The sequence below is a fragment of the Podarcis pityusensis genome (assembly GCF_964106645.2).
Source record: "Podarcis pityusensis genome assembly, chromosome: 2".
NCBI classification, from domain to species: Eukaryota; Metazoa; Chordata; class Lepidosauria; order Squamata; family Lacertidae; genus Podarcis; species Podarcis pityusensis.
The window spans coordinates 2,979,550-2,997,224 of record NC_138029.1 but is presented as its reverse complement, the minus strand read 5'-3'; the positions used below and the strand labels follow the sequence as shown (position 1 = coordinate 2,997,224).

The following is a 17,675-nucleotide window of genomic DNA, read 5'->3' as shown; positions in this document are numbered from 1 at the left end:
GTGGATGATACCCAGCTCTATCTCTCTTTTAAATCAGAATCAGTGAAGGCGGTGAAGGTCCTGTGTGAATGTCTGGAGGCAGTTGGAGGATGGATGGCATTTAATGGATTGAAGTTGAATCCTGACAAGACAGAAGTACTCTTTTGGGGAGATGGGGTGGGCAGGTGTGTAGGACTCCTTGGTCCTGAATGGGGTAACTGTGCCCCTGAAGGACCAGGTGCGCAGGTATCTTCTTGGTAGTGGCACCTGCCCCGTGGAATACCCTCCCATCAGATGTCAAGGAAATAAACAACTATCTGACTTTTAGAAGACATCTGAAGGCAGCCCTGTTTAGGGAAGTTTTTAATGTTTGATGTTTTATTGTGTTTTTAATATTCTGTTGGGAACCACCCAGAGTGGCCGGAGAAACCCAGCCAGATGGGTGGGATATAAATATATTATTATTACTATTATTATTATTATTATTATTATTTGTTATTTGTTAGGGTTTTCATGGCAAAACTGGCCCACCAGGACCTGCTGGAGTTGTGGGACCACAGGTAAGGAAGAAAAGCTTTAGTTCTCATGATCACAGTCAAAACAACAAAAGATATCAGTAGCCACCAGATGAAGAATAGATGGTGGTGCCTGACTAGAGATGAGGGGTTCAGAACTTCACTGTGGGGTCTAGAACCTCCTTTGTGTGATCCTGTGCAGAGGGCAGATTCTGTCAGGCCTTGGCCTTGCTCTGAGTCAGGCTGCAGCTCGGTCCAGTTGAGGCACAGGCAGATAAGGATAAAAAGGGCTGAATGTTAGAAAGCTGATCAATGACAGGGAAGGATCAAGTATCAGCCATCAGTTTAAGGAGGCTAGGAATCTGCTGGCTGTTCAGGGACAAGTTGCTCAAACTGAGCAACTGGTTTACTGCAGGAGTCAGTGTGTCCCAATAGTCTGGTTAAATCACCTGAAGATATTCAAGCTGGGAGGTCAGCTGACTTTCTTTATTCATAAGGCCTGGTCTGAGGAACTGGAATCTGGCAGGTGCAAGAGGAAAGGTGTTGGAGACTCTGGTTTGACACACACATACACACCAGTGCCTTGTAGCTTCTTACAACTGTAAGAGGATAATAATTGTCTTGCTTGATTGGAATAAAGTAGGCTGCAGATCAATCCAGTTCAGCCATCAATCTCCACCAGGGGATAGTTAGATACCCCACAAGATGTTTGCAAACAGAGTGTGGTAGAACTATTTATTCCCTGTTTTCCTTTTAAGGGGTCAAGGCTTTTTAGTTCAGAAGAAAAAATGGGAAAGACACAATCAAGATTTATAGTGATTAGAGAGAAATTGCACACTCCCTTGCTCTATCAATACTCATAGTCGTTGATTGGAAATAGGTTCAGAATACAGGAACAGAAATACTTCTTCAGGCAGCTCATAGTTAACAGCAATACCCACAAAATGTGATGATGGACACTAATGTACATGACTTGGGCTGGGGGACAGGTAAGAGAATTAATGTAGGAACTGAATTGTCCAAGGCTGTCAACCATGATAATTTTCAACAATAGCAGCAGCAGCAGCAGCAAAACCCTCCATGCACAGCTGTCATAATCACGGGTGCAGGAAAGAGGTGGTTGGGTGGGAAGGGGCAATCTTTTATCATGTCCTGCTTGTTGCTGCATTGTGCGATACATTCTCACTGTGGTGTCTCATGAGGCCTACTGGGAACTAGGGACCAGCAAAATCCATCACCAGTTGTCCCAGTGCCTCCAGGCAGTCTCTGCTGGTTTTTGCTCCCAAACTGCTCTCAAGTGGTGTACCTTCTGCGTACCACAGGGAAACTCTGGAGAAACTGGCCCCATGGGAGAGAGAGGCCACCCGGGCTCCCCCGGTCCCCCTGGAGAACAAGGGTTGCCAGGTGCCGCTGGAAGGGAAGGTGCCAAGGTGAGTGCTCACCCGGGAAATGTGTGTCATAATAACAAACTGTAAGAAACCTGTGAATTAACACATCAAATCTGACACAAACAAGAAATAGGCTGATCTTTTAATGCCTACTGCTAATTTAAATTAATTTATGAAGGCTGGGATTTCATAGAATCATAGAATTGTACCCAGTCCAACCCCCTGCAATGCAGGATTCTCGACTAAAGCATCCATGGGAGATGGCCATCCAACCTCTGCTTAAAAACTTCCAAAGATGGAGAGTCCACAACCTCCCAATCCACTGTTGAACAGCTCTTACTGTCAGAAAGTTCTTCCTATATTTTTTTTTAAGTTTTCCATGCTTTATTAAATTTCATACATAACAAAAACAAACATATAAACAAAAAATGAAATTGTTAAAGTAATCTTATGTAAACATACAAATAAAAATAGACTCAATCTTATACAGTCTCTTTTGTTCAACGTTCATACTAATGTGTGATAGTCTTCCCACCAACTCCTGGTACATTTAAAATTTCTAATATTGAATGTACATATTATTACCTTCATCTTTTCATCTTTTCAATTGTTAATCAAAGACATTACACAGGAAGCTCCTGTCATGGTGCAGAAGATAATTTCTTCAAGAATAGGGAGGGCAGCTCCCTGCCATCTCTCCCCTGTGTCGGGTTGGAGTAATGTCTTTCTGCTTGTGACAAATGGGGGGGAGGACTTGCCCTTTTGAATACCACCCACCAAAAAGAGAAAGATGAAACTGGGCAAAGATGCCACCAAACTCTGATCCTAGCCTGAAGATAGCTCAGCTGCCAGCTATTTTGGAGGATTTCTATCCCAAACAGATAGGAACCTCTCACTTTGGGTCCAGCTCTAGAAATACTAAACTGTAAGGAGCTTTGGATTTACCATCCCAAAGTTCAGAGGACACAGAACATAAAAGAGTGTGGAATATATTTACAACATGGGAAGGTTGCTTAACAACTGCAGCACAGAGCACCATGTGGGGAAGATTTTAGTAAGGAAAATCAAAATCCAGAGAAAATAATTTCAGCACCAAGGTCAATGCATTTAAAGAAGGCTTATTTAGAGAAAGGGGGGAAAGTAAGGAAAAGAAAAGCCAACAATCACATGCACACACTTGCAAATCTAAAAGTATTCTAATTTAGTTAGTTAAATGTAACCTCTTGAGCAAAATATTTGGTTTCATATTATGGACAGAATTCCTTGGAGAAGAGAGGTTCTGAGAGAGTGGAACGCCAGATTTGGTCATCTGTTTGGATGGTTCCAAGGGGAAGTGAGGGTGAAGCTTGCATATTTATGGAAATCTGAAACCAGTAAAAGTTGATCCTTTTACAGAGTTAGATTGGTGTTTGGATCAACAACTAGGAAATCTCCATCTCTCATGCAAGCATCCATACAAAAATTACACAGAGACTGCTTCTGCCTCTTTAATACATTATTGTAAACAAGGAATTGAAGATGAAAATGTGCAATGAAAATAAAGACAAGGGTGTATATCTACTCAGAGACCACCAGAGGGGTATCAAATCACAGACACTCAAGAGGGAGCTGTTGGTTTTCATCATAATACAGGAATTGTCAAACTGCCAAATTCTGTCTGTAATAGAATCCCTGTTGAAATTTGGATTGTTCATTCATGCAGAGTTCTTTCATGTAGTTCCAACATGGACATCCATGTTAATGTCAATGGATCTATTTCATGTATGTTGCAAAAGTGCTGCATCTGGGTTTTTTTTATATTATAGTTTCAGCATTTCGGTAAAAGCCTACATTGGAACTAACAATTTATTTCTGCAGCCTGAAATCTTCAAAATCCAATGCAATGAGACATGTGTGCAAAGTACACATGCATGAAGACATCTGATATCCTTTATGGTCTAAAGTACAGGAGGGAAAACTAAACCAGCCCATATCAATATGGACAGAAGTATTTCCCATGCAGATGGACAAAGAGGGCATAATTTTTCTCCCAAGATTTTGTACCTCTTTCCTTCTCCCTGCATAATAACCAGGTTTTTTTTCTAGGGTGATCCTGGACCTAGTGGCATCCCAGGCAAAAATGGCCCTCCTGGAATGAAAGGCTTCACTGGGGCTCGAGGTCCTGCTGGGGAGACTGTAAGTGTTTGTCACATGGGTGAGAAGGGACTGGTGTGTGTGGGGGGGGGGTTACTCCATTGGATATGGAGCAGAAGCTGCAGCTTTGGCATATCCTGCAAAAAGTTTATGTGTGTCTCATTTATCACCTTCCTCCTTAAACTAAGAGCCTCAAATTATGAAGTTTTCAATGCAGCCCTCCCCCCTTCTAAATGCTGCCTACACACCTCTCCCCAAATCAAGCTCAAGCAATCTGCACACATAGAGATCATGCCCACATTTGAGGAAGATGTAGCACTTAGCCCACCAGCTTCCTTTATTTCTTAGAGCTACTTTCATATCACCCTTCAGTCACCCTTTTTGGCATACTGCACCCTCTGGTGAGAGACTTATCCTATAGTGCAGAAATAGCCAATATAATGCCCTCCAGATGTTGCTGGACTACAGCTCCCATCCCCCTTCACTGTTGGCCATGCTGACTGGAACTGATGGAAGCAGGAGTCTCAACAACATCTGGAGAACACCTGCCATAGTGTATGAACCTAGACATGAAGCAGAAGCACAAATACAAATGCATTTTGTTTTTACTCTGCTAGAGGCACATTCCTGCTTTCACAATTGGGGTGAAGTTAGCTAAACCTTGGCTTGGGTCTGTTAGTTATACTTTCCCTCTGACCCTAGAGGAGGAACTCCCTTGCCCAAGACTTCCTGCAACCAATCTGACTTTTCATCCTAAATCAATTTTTGCAAGAAACCAAAACAAAGGAAGATGCTTTAGACTGATTCAGGTCATGGACCCATCTAACTAAGTATTGTTTATATTGATTGTTCCCAGCCCTAAATGGAAATGGCTGGGGATGGAATCTGGGACGTTCTGTGTACAGAGGATGTGCTCTGCCACTGAAGCTGCATCCATTCACTTCAGCTCTCAGAAAGATGAACAATTCTGAACCCTCCCTAAATGATTGTTTTGTTTCCTCCACAGGGACCAACTGGGTTGAAAGGGGCTGAAGGGCCCCCTGGTCCTCAAGGTCCCACAGTAAGTAGGCTGGCATTTCCTCTGGGGCTTAAAAGGAAGACAGGAGTCCTCAAATAATTGTTCTGTGGGGCACAGTGGGGTCAACTGTTGATGAGGTAGAGCAGCCTTCCTGACACGGTACCATCTAGGCTGGGGAGGGCTGTGATAGGGAAGCATTTGGTGCAGCAGAAAGGAGTCTCACCTGGAATGCTTGGAAGTGACATTGCAGCCTGTGTTGGTTTGGTAATGATGACCGTTGCCTCCAGAAAGAGACCTAGAATAGTGAGGACTCCAAAAAAAGGAGATGGGTATATAAATTTGTTCTCTTCCAACAGGGTTCCCCTGGTGAACGTGGCCCCTCAGGAGCAGCCGGGGGTATTGGGCTACCCGGGCGAGGGGGCAACCAAGGACCTCCTGGCCCAGCAGGGGAGAAAGGGGCACCGGTATGTATCAGTCACACTCCCATGCCATCAGTGACCAGTCACTGAAAAAGAAAAAAGAAAAATTCATGATCAATCAATAGGAGTTGATCAATAGGAGTCATCAATAGGAGTATAGCATCTAGATCAAGGGAAGTAATAGTGCCACTGTATTCTGCTCTGGTCAGACCTCACCTGGAGTACTGTGTCCAGTTCTGGGCACCACAGGTCAAGAAGGACACTGACAAACTGGAACGTGTCCAGAGGAGGGCAACCAAAATGGTCAAAGGCCTGGAAACGATGCCTTATGAGGAACGGCTAAGGGAGCTGGGCATGTTTAGACTGGAGAAGAGGAGCTTAAGGGGTGATCTGATAGCCATGTTCAAATATATAAAAGGAGGTCACATAGAGGAGGGAGAAAGGTTGTTTTCTGCTGCTCCAGAGAAGCAGACACGGAGCAATGGATCCAAACTACAAGAAAGAAGATTCCACCTAAACATTAGGAAGAACTTCCTGACAGTAAGAGCTGTTCGACAGTGGAATTTGCTGCCAAGGAGTGTGGTGGAGTCTCCTTCTTTGGAGGTCTTTAAGCAGAGGCTTGACAACCATATGTCAGGAGTGCTCTGATGGTGTTTCCTGCTTGGCAGGGGGTTGGACTCGATGGCCCTTGTGGTCTCTTCCAACTCTATGATTCTATGATTCAACCCATGGGCATAGTCAGGATTTTTTTGGGGGTGGGCAGAACTTCAGTTAGCTATTCATTTTTATTGATTTAGGGGGGTAGCTCCCCATCCCTGCTCCCCCCTGGCTATGCCCATGCCTCAACCCATTCAGGAGGCCACACCCCTGACCTGCCAACTTGATAGGGCTGAAGTGTATTCAGCCCCCAAAGTCTGTTGGGATGGGGCTGAGCCCTCCCCAATATTGAGGGCTTGGGTCTCGCAGCAATAGCGACAAGCCTCGCCAGGCCTTGTGTGTGTGTCGCTTGATATCATACATGCACATGACAGCCCCCCCAACGTCGGGTGGAACTCGGCGCCTCTGCCTGACCCAATAATATAGTAGCCTAGCCACCCCTCACCCCCAATCTCATTTTGTCTTTGGCCATGCATTGGTAGAGAAAAGCCATTCTGTATAGACACATGTCTTTATTACTGCTTCTTCTTCTTTTATAAATAATATTTATTACTTTTAAACCTTACAAAAAGGAGAAAAGAAAAAAAGAAAAGAAAAGGAAAAGCAAAAGAAAAAACAATACAGTACAATATATAAACAATACACAACATTAACATTAACATTAAGACATTAAACAAAACGAGAGCAAAAACAGTTCCAAAAAAACAGCAACACACATCATACCATCTCAATATCTTCTCTTTCATTCCCTTGTTTCATCGACCTCCTCTCACCTCCCTTTTTGTATTCCATTTCTATTAATTATTTCAGCAAATCCTTTCCATCTTTCTCTATTTTCTGTCATGTGATTATCTTAACATATTTTAACCTTATTTTCCATTAATACTATAATACTTATTTATGCTTAATTCCTTAAAACATTTCTACTAAAGCCATAGAATTCCCTTCCAACATTCTTCTAACACTCATTAAATTTTACATTATTTCCATACATAGATTTTAAACTTTTTCCAATATTCCTTCACCGTCTCTTCTCCCTGGTCTCGGATTCTGCCAGTCATTTCCGTCAATTCCATATAGTCCATCAACCTGGTGATCTTCTGTCTGAGGCTCTTAACTTTTTTCCAAGTCCCTTCTGCAAGTCTTCTTCATATTTATACATGCACTTTACTTTGTCTTCTCCTGATCTTGTTCTTATTTTCCTTCCTTTGATGCTAAAATGTAGATCTCGGGGAAATTCCCATCTAGCAATGCTGTTTCCTAGTTCTGCTGGATCTCTCAGCGGCGTTTGATACCATCGACCATAACATCCTTCTGGACCGTCTTGAAGGGCTGGGAGCTGGGGGCACTGTCATACAGTGGTTCCGCTCCTTCCTCCTGGGCCGTGTTCAGAAAGTGGTGGTGGGGGATGAGTGCTCAGACCCCTGGGCTCTCACTTGTGGGGTGCCTCAGGGTTCTGTCCTCTCCCCCATGCTTTTCAACATTTACATGCAGCCACTGGGAGAGATCATCAGGAGGTTTGGGCTGGGTGTTCATCAGTATGTGGATGATACCCAGCTCTACCTCTCTTTTAAATCAGAACCAGTGAAGGCGGTGAAGGTCCTTTTTGAGTGTCTGGAGGCGGTTGGAGGATGGATGGCGGCTAACAGATTGAGGTTGAATCCTGACAAGACAGAAGTACTGTTTTTGGGGGACAGGAGGCGGGCATGTGTGGAGGATTCCCTGGTCCTGAATGGGGTAACTGTGCCCCTGAAGGACCAGGTGCGCAGCCTGGGAGTCATTTTGGACTCACAGCTGTCCATGGAGGCACAGGTCAAATCTGTATCCAGGGCAGCTGTTTACCAGCTCCATCTGGTACGTAGGCTGAGACCCTATCTGCCTGCAGACTGTCTCGCCAGAGTGGTGCATGCTCTGGTTATCTCCCGCTTGGACTACTGCAATGCGCTCTACGTGGGGCTACCTTTGAAGGTGACCCGGAAACTACAACTAATCCAGAATGCGGCAGCTAGACTGGTGACTGGGAGCGGCCGCCGAGACCATATAGCACCGGTCTTGAAAGACCTACATTGGCTCCCAGTCCGTTTCCGAGCACAATTCAAAGTGTTGGTGCTGACCTTTAAAGCCCTAAACGGCCTCGGTCCAGTATACCTGAAGGAGCGTCTCCACCCCCATCGTTCTGCCTGGACACTGAGGTCCAGCTCCAAGGGCCTTCTGGCGGTTCCCTCACTGCGAGAGGCCAAGTTACAGGGAACCAGGCAGAGGGCCTTCTCGGTAGTGGCGCCCGCCCTGTGGAACGCCCTCCCATCAGATGTCAAAGCAATAAACAACTACCTGACATTCAGAAGACATCTGAAGGCAGCCCTGTTCAGGGAAGTTTTTAATATGTGACATTTTAGTGTATTTTTCATCTTTGTTGGAAGCCACCCAGAGTGGCTGGGGAAACCCAGCCAGATGGGCGGGGTACAAATAATAAATTATTATTATTATTATTATTATTATTATTATTATTATTCCTTCTCGACAAGTCAGCCAAATCTCCATAGTTAAAACTAAAATTCAAAAGATATTTCCAGTCGTATTTCAAAGTTCCTCCAAGTCTGGCAGTCCCCACAACTCCAGTCTCCTCCTGACCCAAGTCCAGGTCCCAAAGGTCAATAAATCCCTGCATGAAGGGATCTATCCAACTTTCCTTCTCCAGTCCAAGCGGGGCTCCAATCCTCAAAGTCTGACTTTCTCTAAATTCAGTCTTAAAAGGCATCAACTTATAGTCATCAAATTGCATCTGTAAGGCTGGGGCTCTCTCCCTCTCCACTTGTACAACTTTAGGTTCCACCACAACAACTTTCTCCCCCGCCTTCTCCTCAATTTGCCATGTCAAAATAGATCCCTGTATCGATTCCTGAATAATTTCTGTATTAATATTCACTTTTTGTCCCATATTAGTCACTTTTTTTTCCAGGTTATCAGTTTTTATAATCATCACATCCGTCTTCTTATGGAGCTGTTCCAGTGAATCATTAATCTTACATAATGCAACCACTAAGGCTTCTTCTGTCAACATTCTTAACGGTCCAAGGTCAATCCCAGATTCTCACAGTTTTATCTTGCAGCTGGAAATTCCCCCAGCTCAGCTCATGTAACAATTTCAAAGGCTTCCTCTAGAGGGAAACAATTTCTATTTATATCAATCCTTTTAAGCACAGTTCAAACAATAAAGTTAGTTTCAATTTTCAATTACTTTTACTCCTTTTTAAACGCAGAAGGAGACAATGGAAACAATGTATTTCTCTTTTTAAACTTACTGTCAACAAACGATCTATTCACAGTCAATGAGCATATCCAAAACTTCAGTCTTACTAGCAGCCCATTTCCAGGTTCAGGGCGGTGGTAATTTGACTTTCTTCACTCTCTCCTGCAGGCTTACGCGATCTAAAATTCCCCCCCTCTTCTCCTGCTTCCAAGGGGGGGTTTGATGATTTAGCTGATGGAAGTTTAATCCTTTATGAAAGGCTTTCCAAGACTTTAGCTTGCAGCCTCTTTGCTTCAGTCTATTTACAAAAAGGAAAGGCGGACTTCCTGTTTGAAACCTCCCCGTTTTGGTGCCAAATTAAGACGTTTAAAAAATCCAATTTTCCGTTCTACTCATGGGTAGTTGTTTTAAGATCAAATTGTCCACAGGAAAAAGTCAGCGCTCTCTGGCAACAGCAATGCGGCTTCACTCCGTGAAAGAAGCAGTCAATTTGAAGCACCGTGCCACTCACCCCACGTCGCTCTGGATCCCCGAAACCGGGTTTCCCCGTGAGTAGGGGAGGCGCAAAAGGTGCCAGCCGAATCCCACGTTCACAGGCTTCTCCTGCCTGTGATTTTTGGTGGGTCCCTGCCTTCGCCGTGGCGGCCAGACCCTAATTTCCACGAAGCAAATTCCTCCCGATCGGAGGAGTTCAGACATTACCAGAGGCGCTAACCCGGAAGTCCTCGTCTTTATTACTGCTTCACAGGTTCCAGGGATGAACCTTAAACTCTGCTTTTTATTTGCAGCATAAAGGAATCTTTCAGCCAGATCCTCCTCCTGTAATCCTTTTCCCTATCATGGCCTTCTTCCATCTGAAATATTTAATGTTCCTATCCAGTGCCACCTGTGGTAATTCTCAAAAAGATCCCCCCATCTTTTTGTCATATGCAGCATTTCATGTGATCAATTAATATCCAGTTAAGTCTTACTCATAATAGATCCATTGAAATTAATGGACTCAAGTTCGTTGTGCCCATCAGTTTCAGTCAGTCTGAGTAAGACTAAGATTGGACATAAATGCATTCCTTCCTCTCACATTGAATAGGCTATTGTTTGAATTTTTGGATGGGGAGTTTAGGGTTTCTTACGCAACAACAAATGTGCACACAGACTTCTTTGATAGCCACTCCAAATCTGACTGAGCTGTGTAAAACAGAAAAAGGAGAAAGGAAGAAATAAGTTCAAGAGAGCATTAAGATGTTTCAGTGTGTATCTGAGTGTTGTGTCAAAGGGGAAGAGAACAGGAAACAAGATTCAGTGATGGAGATTTGATGTGTCACACTGCTACCAATGGAAAATGTTAATAAGAAAGGAAAAGGGGTTATAGGCAAAGGTGGGTGCCAAAGTCAAAAAGTGGGAAGGGTGTTGTAAAACAGTTGTCCAAATGGCCAATTATATTGGTAAACAGGTGCATTAAGGTTAATATTTGCTTGTATGGGTTGCTAACATCAGCACTTTTAAAAAGAAGCCAAAGTGGAATGCTCATCAGGACAGGACAAACAATTCCCTGTGAATTACATAAGCTACATATAGAGCTCACTAGAGCAAGTAATGAAAAAGTCAGATGAAGCAGACATAGCCCAAGACATTTTAAGGTCCCTGTAAACTACTAGTCTCCATGCCCTCTGTGTGATATTACTGATACTGTTCATAAAGGTAAAGGCAAACCCTCACTGTGATCAGCTCCCGCCCAGAAACTTATGTCCCCATGATGGAAGGACATGTGGATCCAGAATTGGCTTCCACGGTCACTTACAGACTCACTGTTAAGACTGTTCATGGAAGACAATCTTACTTGGCCACAAGTGATAACCAAAGAAGAAAATAAGACTGTTCATGTACTTACCCCAGTGCCATTCTCTGTCCTACCCCCCCTCCGGTCCTCATTTGTATCTCCCCTTTCCCAGGGTGAACGAGGCCCAATGGGCCCATCTGGCCATGATGGAATCCCAGGCCCATTGGGTCTGCCGGGCCCAACTGGACCACCAGGACTTGCTGGAGAAGATGGTGATAAGGTAGGCAGCCTGCACTCCACCTGAATTTGGAGGAAGAGGGGAAACTTGCACAGGGTTCATACAGCTACAAGGACCAGTTTTTGTTTCCCAGACAACAGATTCTTGGCTATCCCTAGCAATGATTTCCACAGCCTTGGTTTCTCCAGCCAAGACTTGACTCAGTGGGCATGTGTTTTGCTTGACAATGGTTTCTGCAGCAATGGTTCCCATGGTGATGCTTTATGTTCTCATGCTGCTCTGCTTCTTTCTGCAGGGAGAGATGGGTGGCCCAGGACAAAAGGGAAGCAAGGGTGACAAAGGAGAAGCGGTGAGTTTGAGGCAGGTGGCTGGCAGACTTCAGGGTATTATCCCTTAAACTGTGTGGCCATGATTGCTTATAGATTCTTTATTAGTTGGACCAAGGAGATCTTTTGAAAGAAACTAGAAGAGAGAGAATGAATAATTAGGGAGAGCACTGCTGTTTCATGTTCTTTCTCTTCTTATAGGGTCCCCCAGGACCTACTGGGATCCAGGGTCCTATTGGACATCCAGGCCCTGCAGTAAGTATTGACTCCATGCCAAAATCTGTACTGGCCTGTATACTCCCAAAGCTTTCATAGCTTTCATAGCTTCTCCTCTGGGCGCAGCTCAACTACCCTCCCATATCACCATTTTCTTTCATCTGTCACAGAGTTTTTTAAATTATTTTTAACAAAATGAAAATACTTCTTACTCAACAGAGTACCTCTAAGCAGCTCTGATTGATGTTAGTGGACATCACCATATGCTTCAAGACTAGAGGCTTGGCTGAGTGCGATGCCTCCCACTTCTGTAATCCCAACTTTTTGGCTCTACTAACGAGAGATGGAGGGTGTTTCTGTTTCAGTGGGAATCCTGACATGGTGTCTTGCTAACAGGGAGCGGATGGAGAGCCCGGGCGCCGAGGGCAGCAGGGCATGTTTGGCCAGAAAGGAGATGAAGGAGCCCGTGGATTCCCAGGTGTTAGTGGCCCATCTGGTTTACAAGTGAGTGCCGGAGCCAGGGCTTAGACACCATGAAACTATTTCATTGGGGGTACCTTGGAATAACTGGGCCTCTTCTTAAGCGAGCTCCTGCAGTGAGAATGAAAGTCAGTGATTTCCCCAGCTTTGCTCAGTAGGTTTCTTTCTCTTTTTTTGTAAATAATTTTTATTAATTTTTGATTATTAAAATCCAATATAAACCACATTTTTATCAATCTCAAATTACAATTCAGATTCAAATATATAACAATTATAAAGCCAATTATACATTTTGTATGACTTCCCGTGTGCTAGATTTCAAGGTGAGATGATTTTATTTCATCCTGCTTCCAAAGTCTTAATTAATCCAATTACATTCTTAATCTTGATCCCAATTACATTCTTGATCTTAATAGCTTATCAGCAGCTACAGAGTTTTTGACTTCCATTCGTATTGGCACATTTAATAAATTGTATTTCTGCAAGAGGAGTTCTGTATCCCATATTGTTCAGTAGGTTTCAAAGCTATCTAGAAATGGTTTGTAGGGAACTTGGGACTGTGACTAAAGCTAAGGCAAACTTCTGTATGAAATTTTAAATTCAGTGAATTCCATGAAATTCAAAATATTTTGTTTTTCTAAACGTTGAGGGTTAAATAAATGGTTTCACAACTGTGGATTGCTGAAAAAATTATATTTGCAATAGTAAAAATTCAAAATTTCTTATTTGAATTTCTGTATTTAAAAAAAGTATTTCAGTCAGTTGAATCTTACCACAAGGGCCTTAACTATTCACAGGCACACACATCTCTCCACCAAATTTGAAATTTCTCCCCAGATTGAAAAACCCTGATATAATTTCTGAAATTTAAAACTAAGCATTCACATTTGAATTCTGAGTACTTAGATTATGGCTTTTGAACTCTCATATGTGCCTGCGAGCCAGACTAGTGGAATATCAGCAGAATGGTGGAAATGCTTTACACTTGCTTACTTTGTTGGGGGGGTGCTTTCTTCACAGGGGATGCCAGGGCCCCCAGGGGAGAAGGGCGAGAGTGGCGATGTTGGCCCAATGGTAAGAGTCATTTGCTTCACCTAAACCTGCACGCGAGTCATCTGCCTGTGCCTCATTGTGAATCTCATCCTCTCTCTCTCTCTCCTCTCTTTAGGGCCCACCAGGAGCTCCAGGGCCCCGAGGCCCCCAGGGTCCCAGTGGGGGCGATGTGAGTAACATTTTTTTCATCTATATAAAGCAAGATGGGGCAGAATTTATTTATTATGACACCACTCTTTAGCCTATAAGACTCCTACAACCGCTTGCATAAGAGTAGTTAAAAATAAAACAGTCCTAGCCCCCCAGGCTTGCAGTCTAAAAGACTCAACATAAAAGGAAAGGGGGATGAGGAGAGCAGAGGAAAACAAGGAGACTCAGGCATGCATTCTTAAAGTTACACTGTAGTTCTTAATGACCAGCTGGAATGGAAAAGGGCCTCTTCATCAATCGAAACACCCTGGATAGACACTTCCTGGACTCGTTCCTCCCCTGGGGAATGGTGGGAGCACCAGCATATGGACCAGAATTTGCTGGATGGATGGAACTCTGTTGTTTCTGATTTTCTGTAGAGGCTGAGCTCAGGGGCTGAGGAGAAGGATGTGAGGATTTCTGATACCACTGTTGTTGGAATACTATGAATTGATTGTATGATTTAAAAACAAAAAACCAAAAACCCCATAGATTGCATAAAATGGCAGGACAGATAATAAAGCAAAACATAGTGTGTATCCACCTCAATCTACCCCTGTTGTGTCACATGCCAGAGATGTGGATAGCTCAGTTGGGAGAGCACAAGTCTCTGAATCTCAGGGTTGTGGGATTGAGCCCTACATTGGGCAAAAGTTTCCTACATTGCAAGGGGCTGGACTAGATGACTTTCAGGGCCCCTTCCCACTCTACAGTTCTATGATCCTATGCTCTGAGTGCATTGATTCCTTGTGGTGAGGTCACATGTTCTGCTTACATGATAGTTATGATGTACTTATCACAGCATGAGTAATCCTCTACATGGTAATGATGTGTGGTAATTGGTAATTAAATGAAGTTATAATGACAACTTCAAACCATTATCAAGTGGTGGGTGGCTACCATGGTATTTACTGATTGGGTTTTTATGCCATCATTCTAATAGCTCTAGCTGCAATATAAACAGAGCCATAAAACATGGGTTCTTGAAGGTTCTCTGGATCTAAAGGTAGAAAACAAATAATTTAATCAGATTAGTGAACTTTGCCAATAAACCCAGCATATAACTAAAATGATAGCCAAGGTAATAGTTATAATTATTAATTAATAGTAATAATTAATGATTTAAAAAATCAGCCTTCCCCTTTATCAGTAGCACTGCTAAGCAAATTTAATACATAAAAATAAAAATCCACTGCACCACCAAGAATGTCTTTTCACATGCCTATGCTGTACTTATTTGATGGACAGATGATACCACCAGAGGAGTACACCCAGTAGGTCTCATTAGCTGCAACTGTTGAGGATAAATAGGATAAAATAGCATGTAAAGTAAACTCACGAGGACCTCCAAGAGCATTTAGGCAAGTGCCCAGATTCAGAAGTGTCTGCAAAGAAGGAAATGATTCCAACTTCTATACCACAACCTGTATGCATAGGGAGGAGTATCAGGGTTAGGAAATATTTTGCATATATTGATCATCACATTGAAACAGGGCTAAAGATAATAAGTGTTGGTTATTTTCTCTGAGTCTGAGGGGGAAGCTAACAGTTAAGTTGCAGGATGGAAGATATTTGGTTAAATATTAGTGGGTGGGGAAAGTCCTGAACTGTTCAAACAGGTTATAAGATTTGACAAGGGAGGTTACTGTGGTTGTCTAAGGTGTGCTTTTGTCTTAATGTGTCTCTTTTCATTCCAGGGCCCACAGGGGCAACCTGGTGGGCTGGGACAGCCAGGTGCTGTTGGTGAAAAGGTGAGTCCAAGCCAAGATATTAGGGGAAGAGGGCTGCTCTCTGCACTTTGTGGTGAGTTCAGGGACTGGAAGCAGGATGCAGAGCATTGGCAGAGCCATGGGATTTTTCTCTAGGGTGCTTGCATAGTGGGGGTAGAAGCAACAAGAAAGGCATCCTTCAATGTGTAAGGGAAGGAGATGACTGGACTCTTCACCAGCAGCACATGCAGATATGCTGTTCTCTCCAGCAGCAGAGTATTTTGCCAGGTGCAGGGAACTGTGGGTTAAATAGGACAGAGAAAATGCAGTAAGTTTTAGGAAGGCACAAAATGGGAGCTGTTTGAAAGCTGGAGGTGTTAAAGGGGCTATAAGTGTTGTTTATGTGTGTGCATTAGATGCTGGCATGTGGAGAGAAAACCATAGAGCAAATTGGGGGTCATGAGGTGCATAATTAAACTGGGAGATAGGGAAAACTTTCTCAGAAGAGCCATGCTCAGTTTACAAAGTGAGAGGCGCTCGGGCTGAAACTTGCCTCAGGATATAGTCCTCCTGATCCCAGATATAGTCCTCCAGATCCCAATTCTTGAATGTTTGTTTGGAGACAGAAGGCTGTGTTTGCAGAGTCACACAAGAAGCTCCCTTTGCATGAATGCAAGTGCAATCTCCTTCCAAATCATGCATCTGAAACAGATCAGAGAAATCACATCTCCTTCCATGTCATTCTGGGTAGAAATGGGAACTGAGCCATTTCCTGCTTGACCCGCACTTTCTGGACATGGGTCTGAGTGGTTTCCCCCCCTTGCCCTGCTCCTTTCCAAAGAAAAACCTGCTCTTTAGCGAAATATCAGAACTAATGGCAATCTGGGAAAAACCCCAATTGCTGCTTGCTCCAACTGAGTGCTCAGGAGCAGCTTTAGCTGGACAACATAAGCCCTGGATGAGTCCTGAGAGATGCGTCCTTCTCTTAGCAGAGACCAGCTCATAGAATAGTGACTATATTACTTTACTACCCTATCAGATAGGAAAAGGAGCATCCAGAAAAGGTGTCAATAGGTCCTTGGGTCTTTTCATTTTTTAAAATTGTGTTGATGGAGGGATTTTAATATGTCAGTGCACATTTTCTGAAAAGCCGTTCCAGGTTGGAACCGGAGAGCAGCATGACTGGACTGAGATTTCCATTTCTTTCTCCTCTTCTAGGGTGAAGCAGGGGAAGCAGGAGACCCTGGACCTCCAGGGGAGCCAGGCCGGCAAGTGAGTTTGGGAGAGAAACGGGGTGGGGGGAATGCAATACCCCTCCCCGGAGCTCTCCTGGAGTATGTCTGCTCCAACCCAGCTTCTGTTAAGGCTGGATAAATCACTGTGGCTGAGTCACTTAGCAGAGATGTGACTCTCTTTACTAAGATTAAAAGAGCAGCATGAGAAGCTGCTTTTGCAAAGTCTGTTCCCATCCTAAATCCCATCCCCATCTGATTGGCGTCTCTCTGTGTGAATTTGCAGGGGGTGAAGGGTGATGTTGGTGAAAAAGGAGATTCTGGCCAATCCGGAGCTGCAGGGCCCCCTGGAAAGAAGGGCCCCCCAGGAGAGGATGGAGCCAAGGGGAACCTGGTGAGTCGTTGACTTCGGAACTGAAAAATGGCAAGGGCTACTTTCTTCAGTGATGTGTCAGTTTAGCTCCCAAAGAGCTGCAAAGAAACTCCCTGGCCCTGCTGATCACCCAGTCCTATGATCATAACAGATTCCAATGAAACTGGCACCACAGAGGCCCATTGAGCAGAGTTATAGCTTCAAAGAGACACTCAGAGAAGAGCCATGGAACATTACTAGAAGAGACAAAAGAACTGTTTGTTCTTACCTCTGGCACAAGGCAGAACAATCCAAGGCAGGAATGTATGTTTACCCATCACCCAGTGAACTGTGCAATCAGTGACGGACCTGCATTTCTGGGGCCCTGAAACTTGAACTGTTATGGGGGCCCCTTTGAAACCAGCAACGAGGTCTGGGTAACCACTGTTAGGTTGTTCAACAACAGATCACCACAGGGGTTTTTTGGATTATTTTTTTTAATTCATGACTACACTTCTGATTTTGATTAAAATTGCTGTACTGGATTATCTTACATGTCAAAGTCACTGATGTGGATAAAAGATTCCTATGCATTATAAATTTCGAGTTATGGAGGGGATGAAAATTGGGGAAATGTTATGTATTTTATTTTTATTTACCTACCAAATTTATATACCACCTTCATCACAAGATCTCAGGGTGGTTCACAGAATAATATACATGCATGATACACTTTTAAAGCAA

The 17,675-nt window shown here is 43.7% G+C and overlaps 1 protein-coding gene across 5 annotated transcripts in view; it reads left to right on the top strand.

Annotated features, from left to right (window-relative positions):
* COL5A3 (collagen type V alpha 3 chain) overlaps positions 1–17,675 on the top strand; it is a 121,912-nt gene that overhangs the window by 91,005 nt on the left and 13,232 nt on the right. For all 5 annotated transcript variants that reach the window (XM_080989583.1, XM_080989584.1, XM_080989586.1 and 2 more), the window contains 14 exons: positions 486–539; positions 1,817–1,924; positions 3,968–4,057; positions 5,022–5,075; positions 5,390–5,497; positions 11,309–11,416; positions 11,670–11,723; positions 11,902–11,955; positions 12,313–12,420; positions 13,417–13,470; positions 13,565–13,618; positions 15,336–15,389; positions 16,566–16,619; positions 16,866–16,973. In XM_080989583.1, the coding sequence (XP_080845709.1) occupies positions 486–539; positions 1,817–1,924; positions 3,968–4,057; positions 5,022–5,075; positions 5,390–5,497; positions 11,309–11,416; positions 11,670–11,723; positions 11,902–11,955; positions 12,313–12,420; positions 13,417–13,470; positions 13,565–13,618; positions 15,336–15,389; positions 16,566–16,619; positions 16,866–16,973 (1,062 nt within the window). The remainder of the gene's footprint in view (positions 1–485; positions 540–1,816; positions 1,925–3,967; positions 4,058–5,021; positions 5,076–5,389; positions 5,498–11,308; positions 11,417–11,669; positions 11,724–11,901; positions 11,956–12,312; positions 12,421–13,416; positions 13,471–13,564; positions 13,619–15,335; positions 15,390–16,565; positions 16,620–16,865; positions 16,974–17,675) is intronic.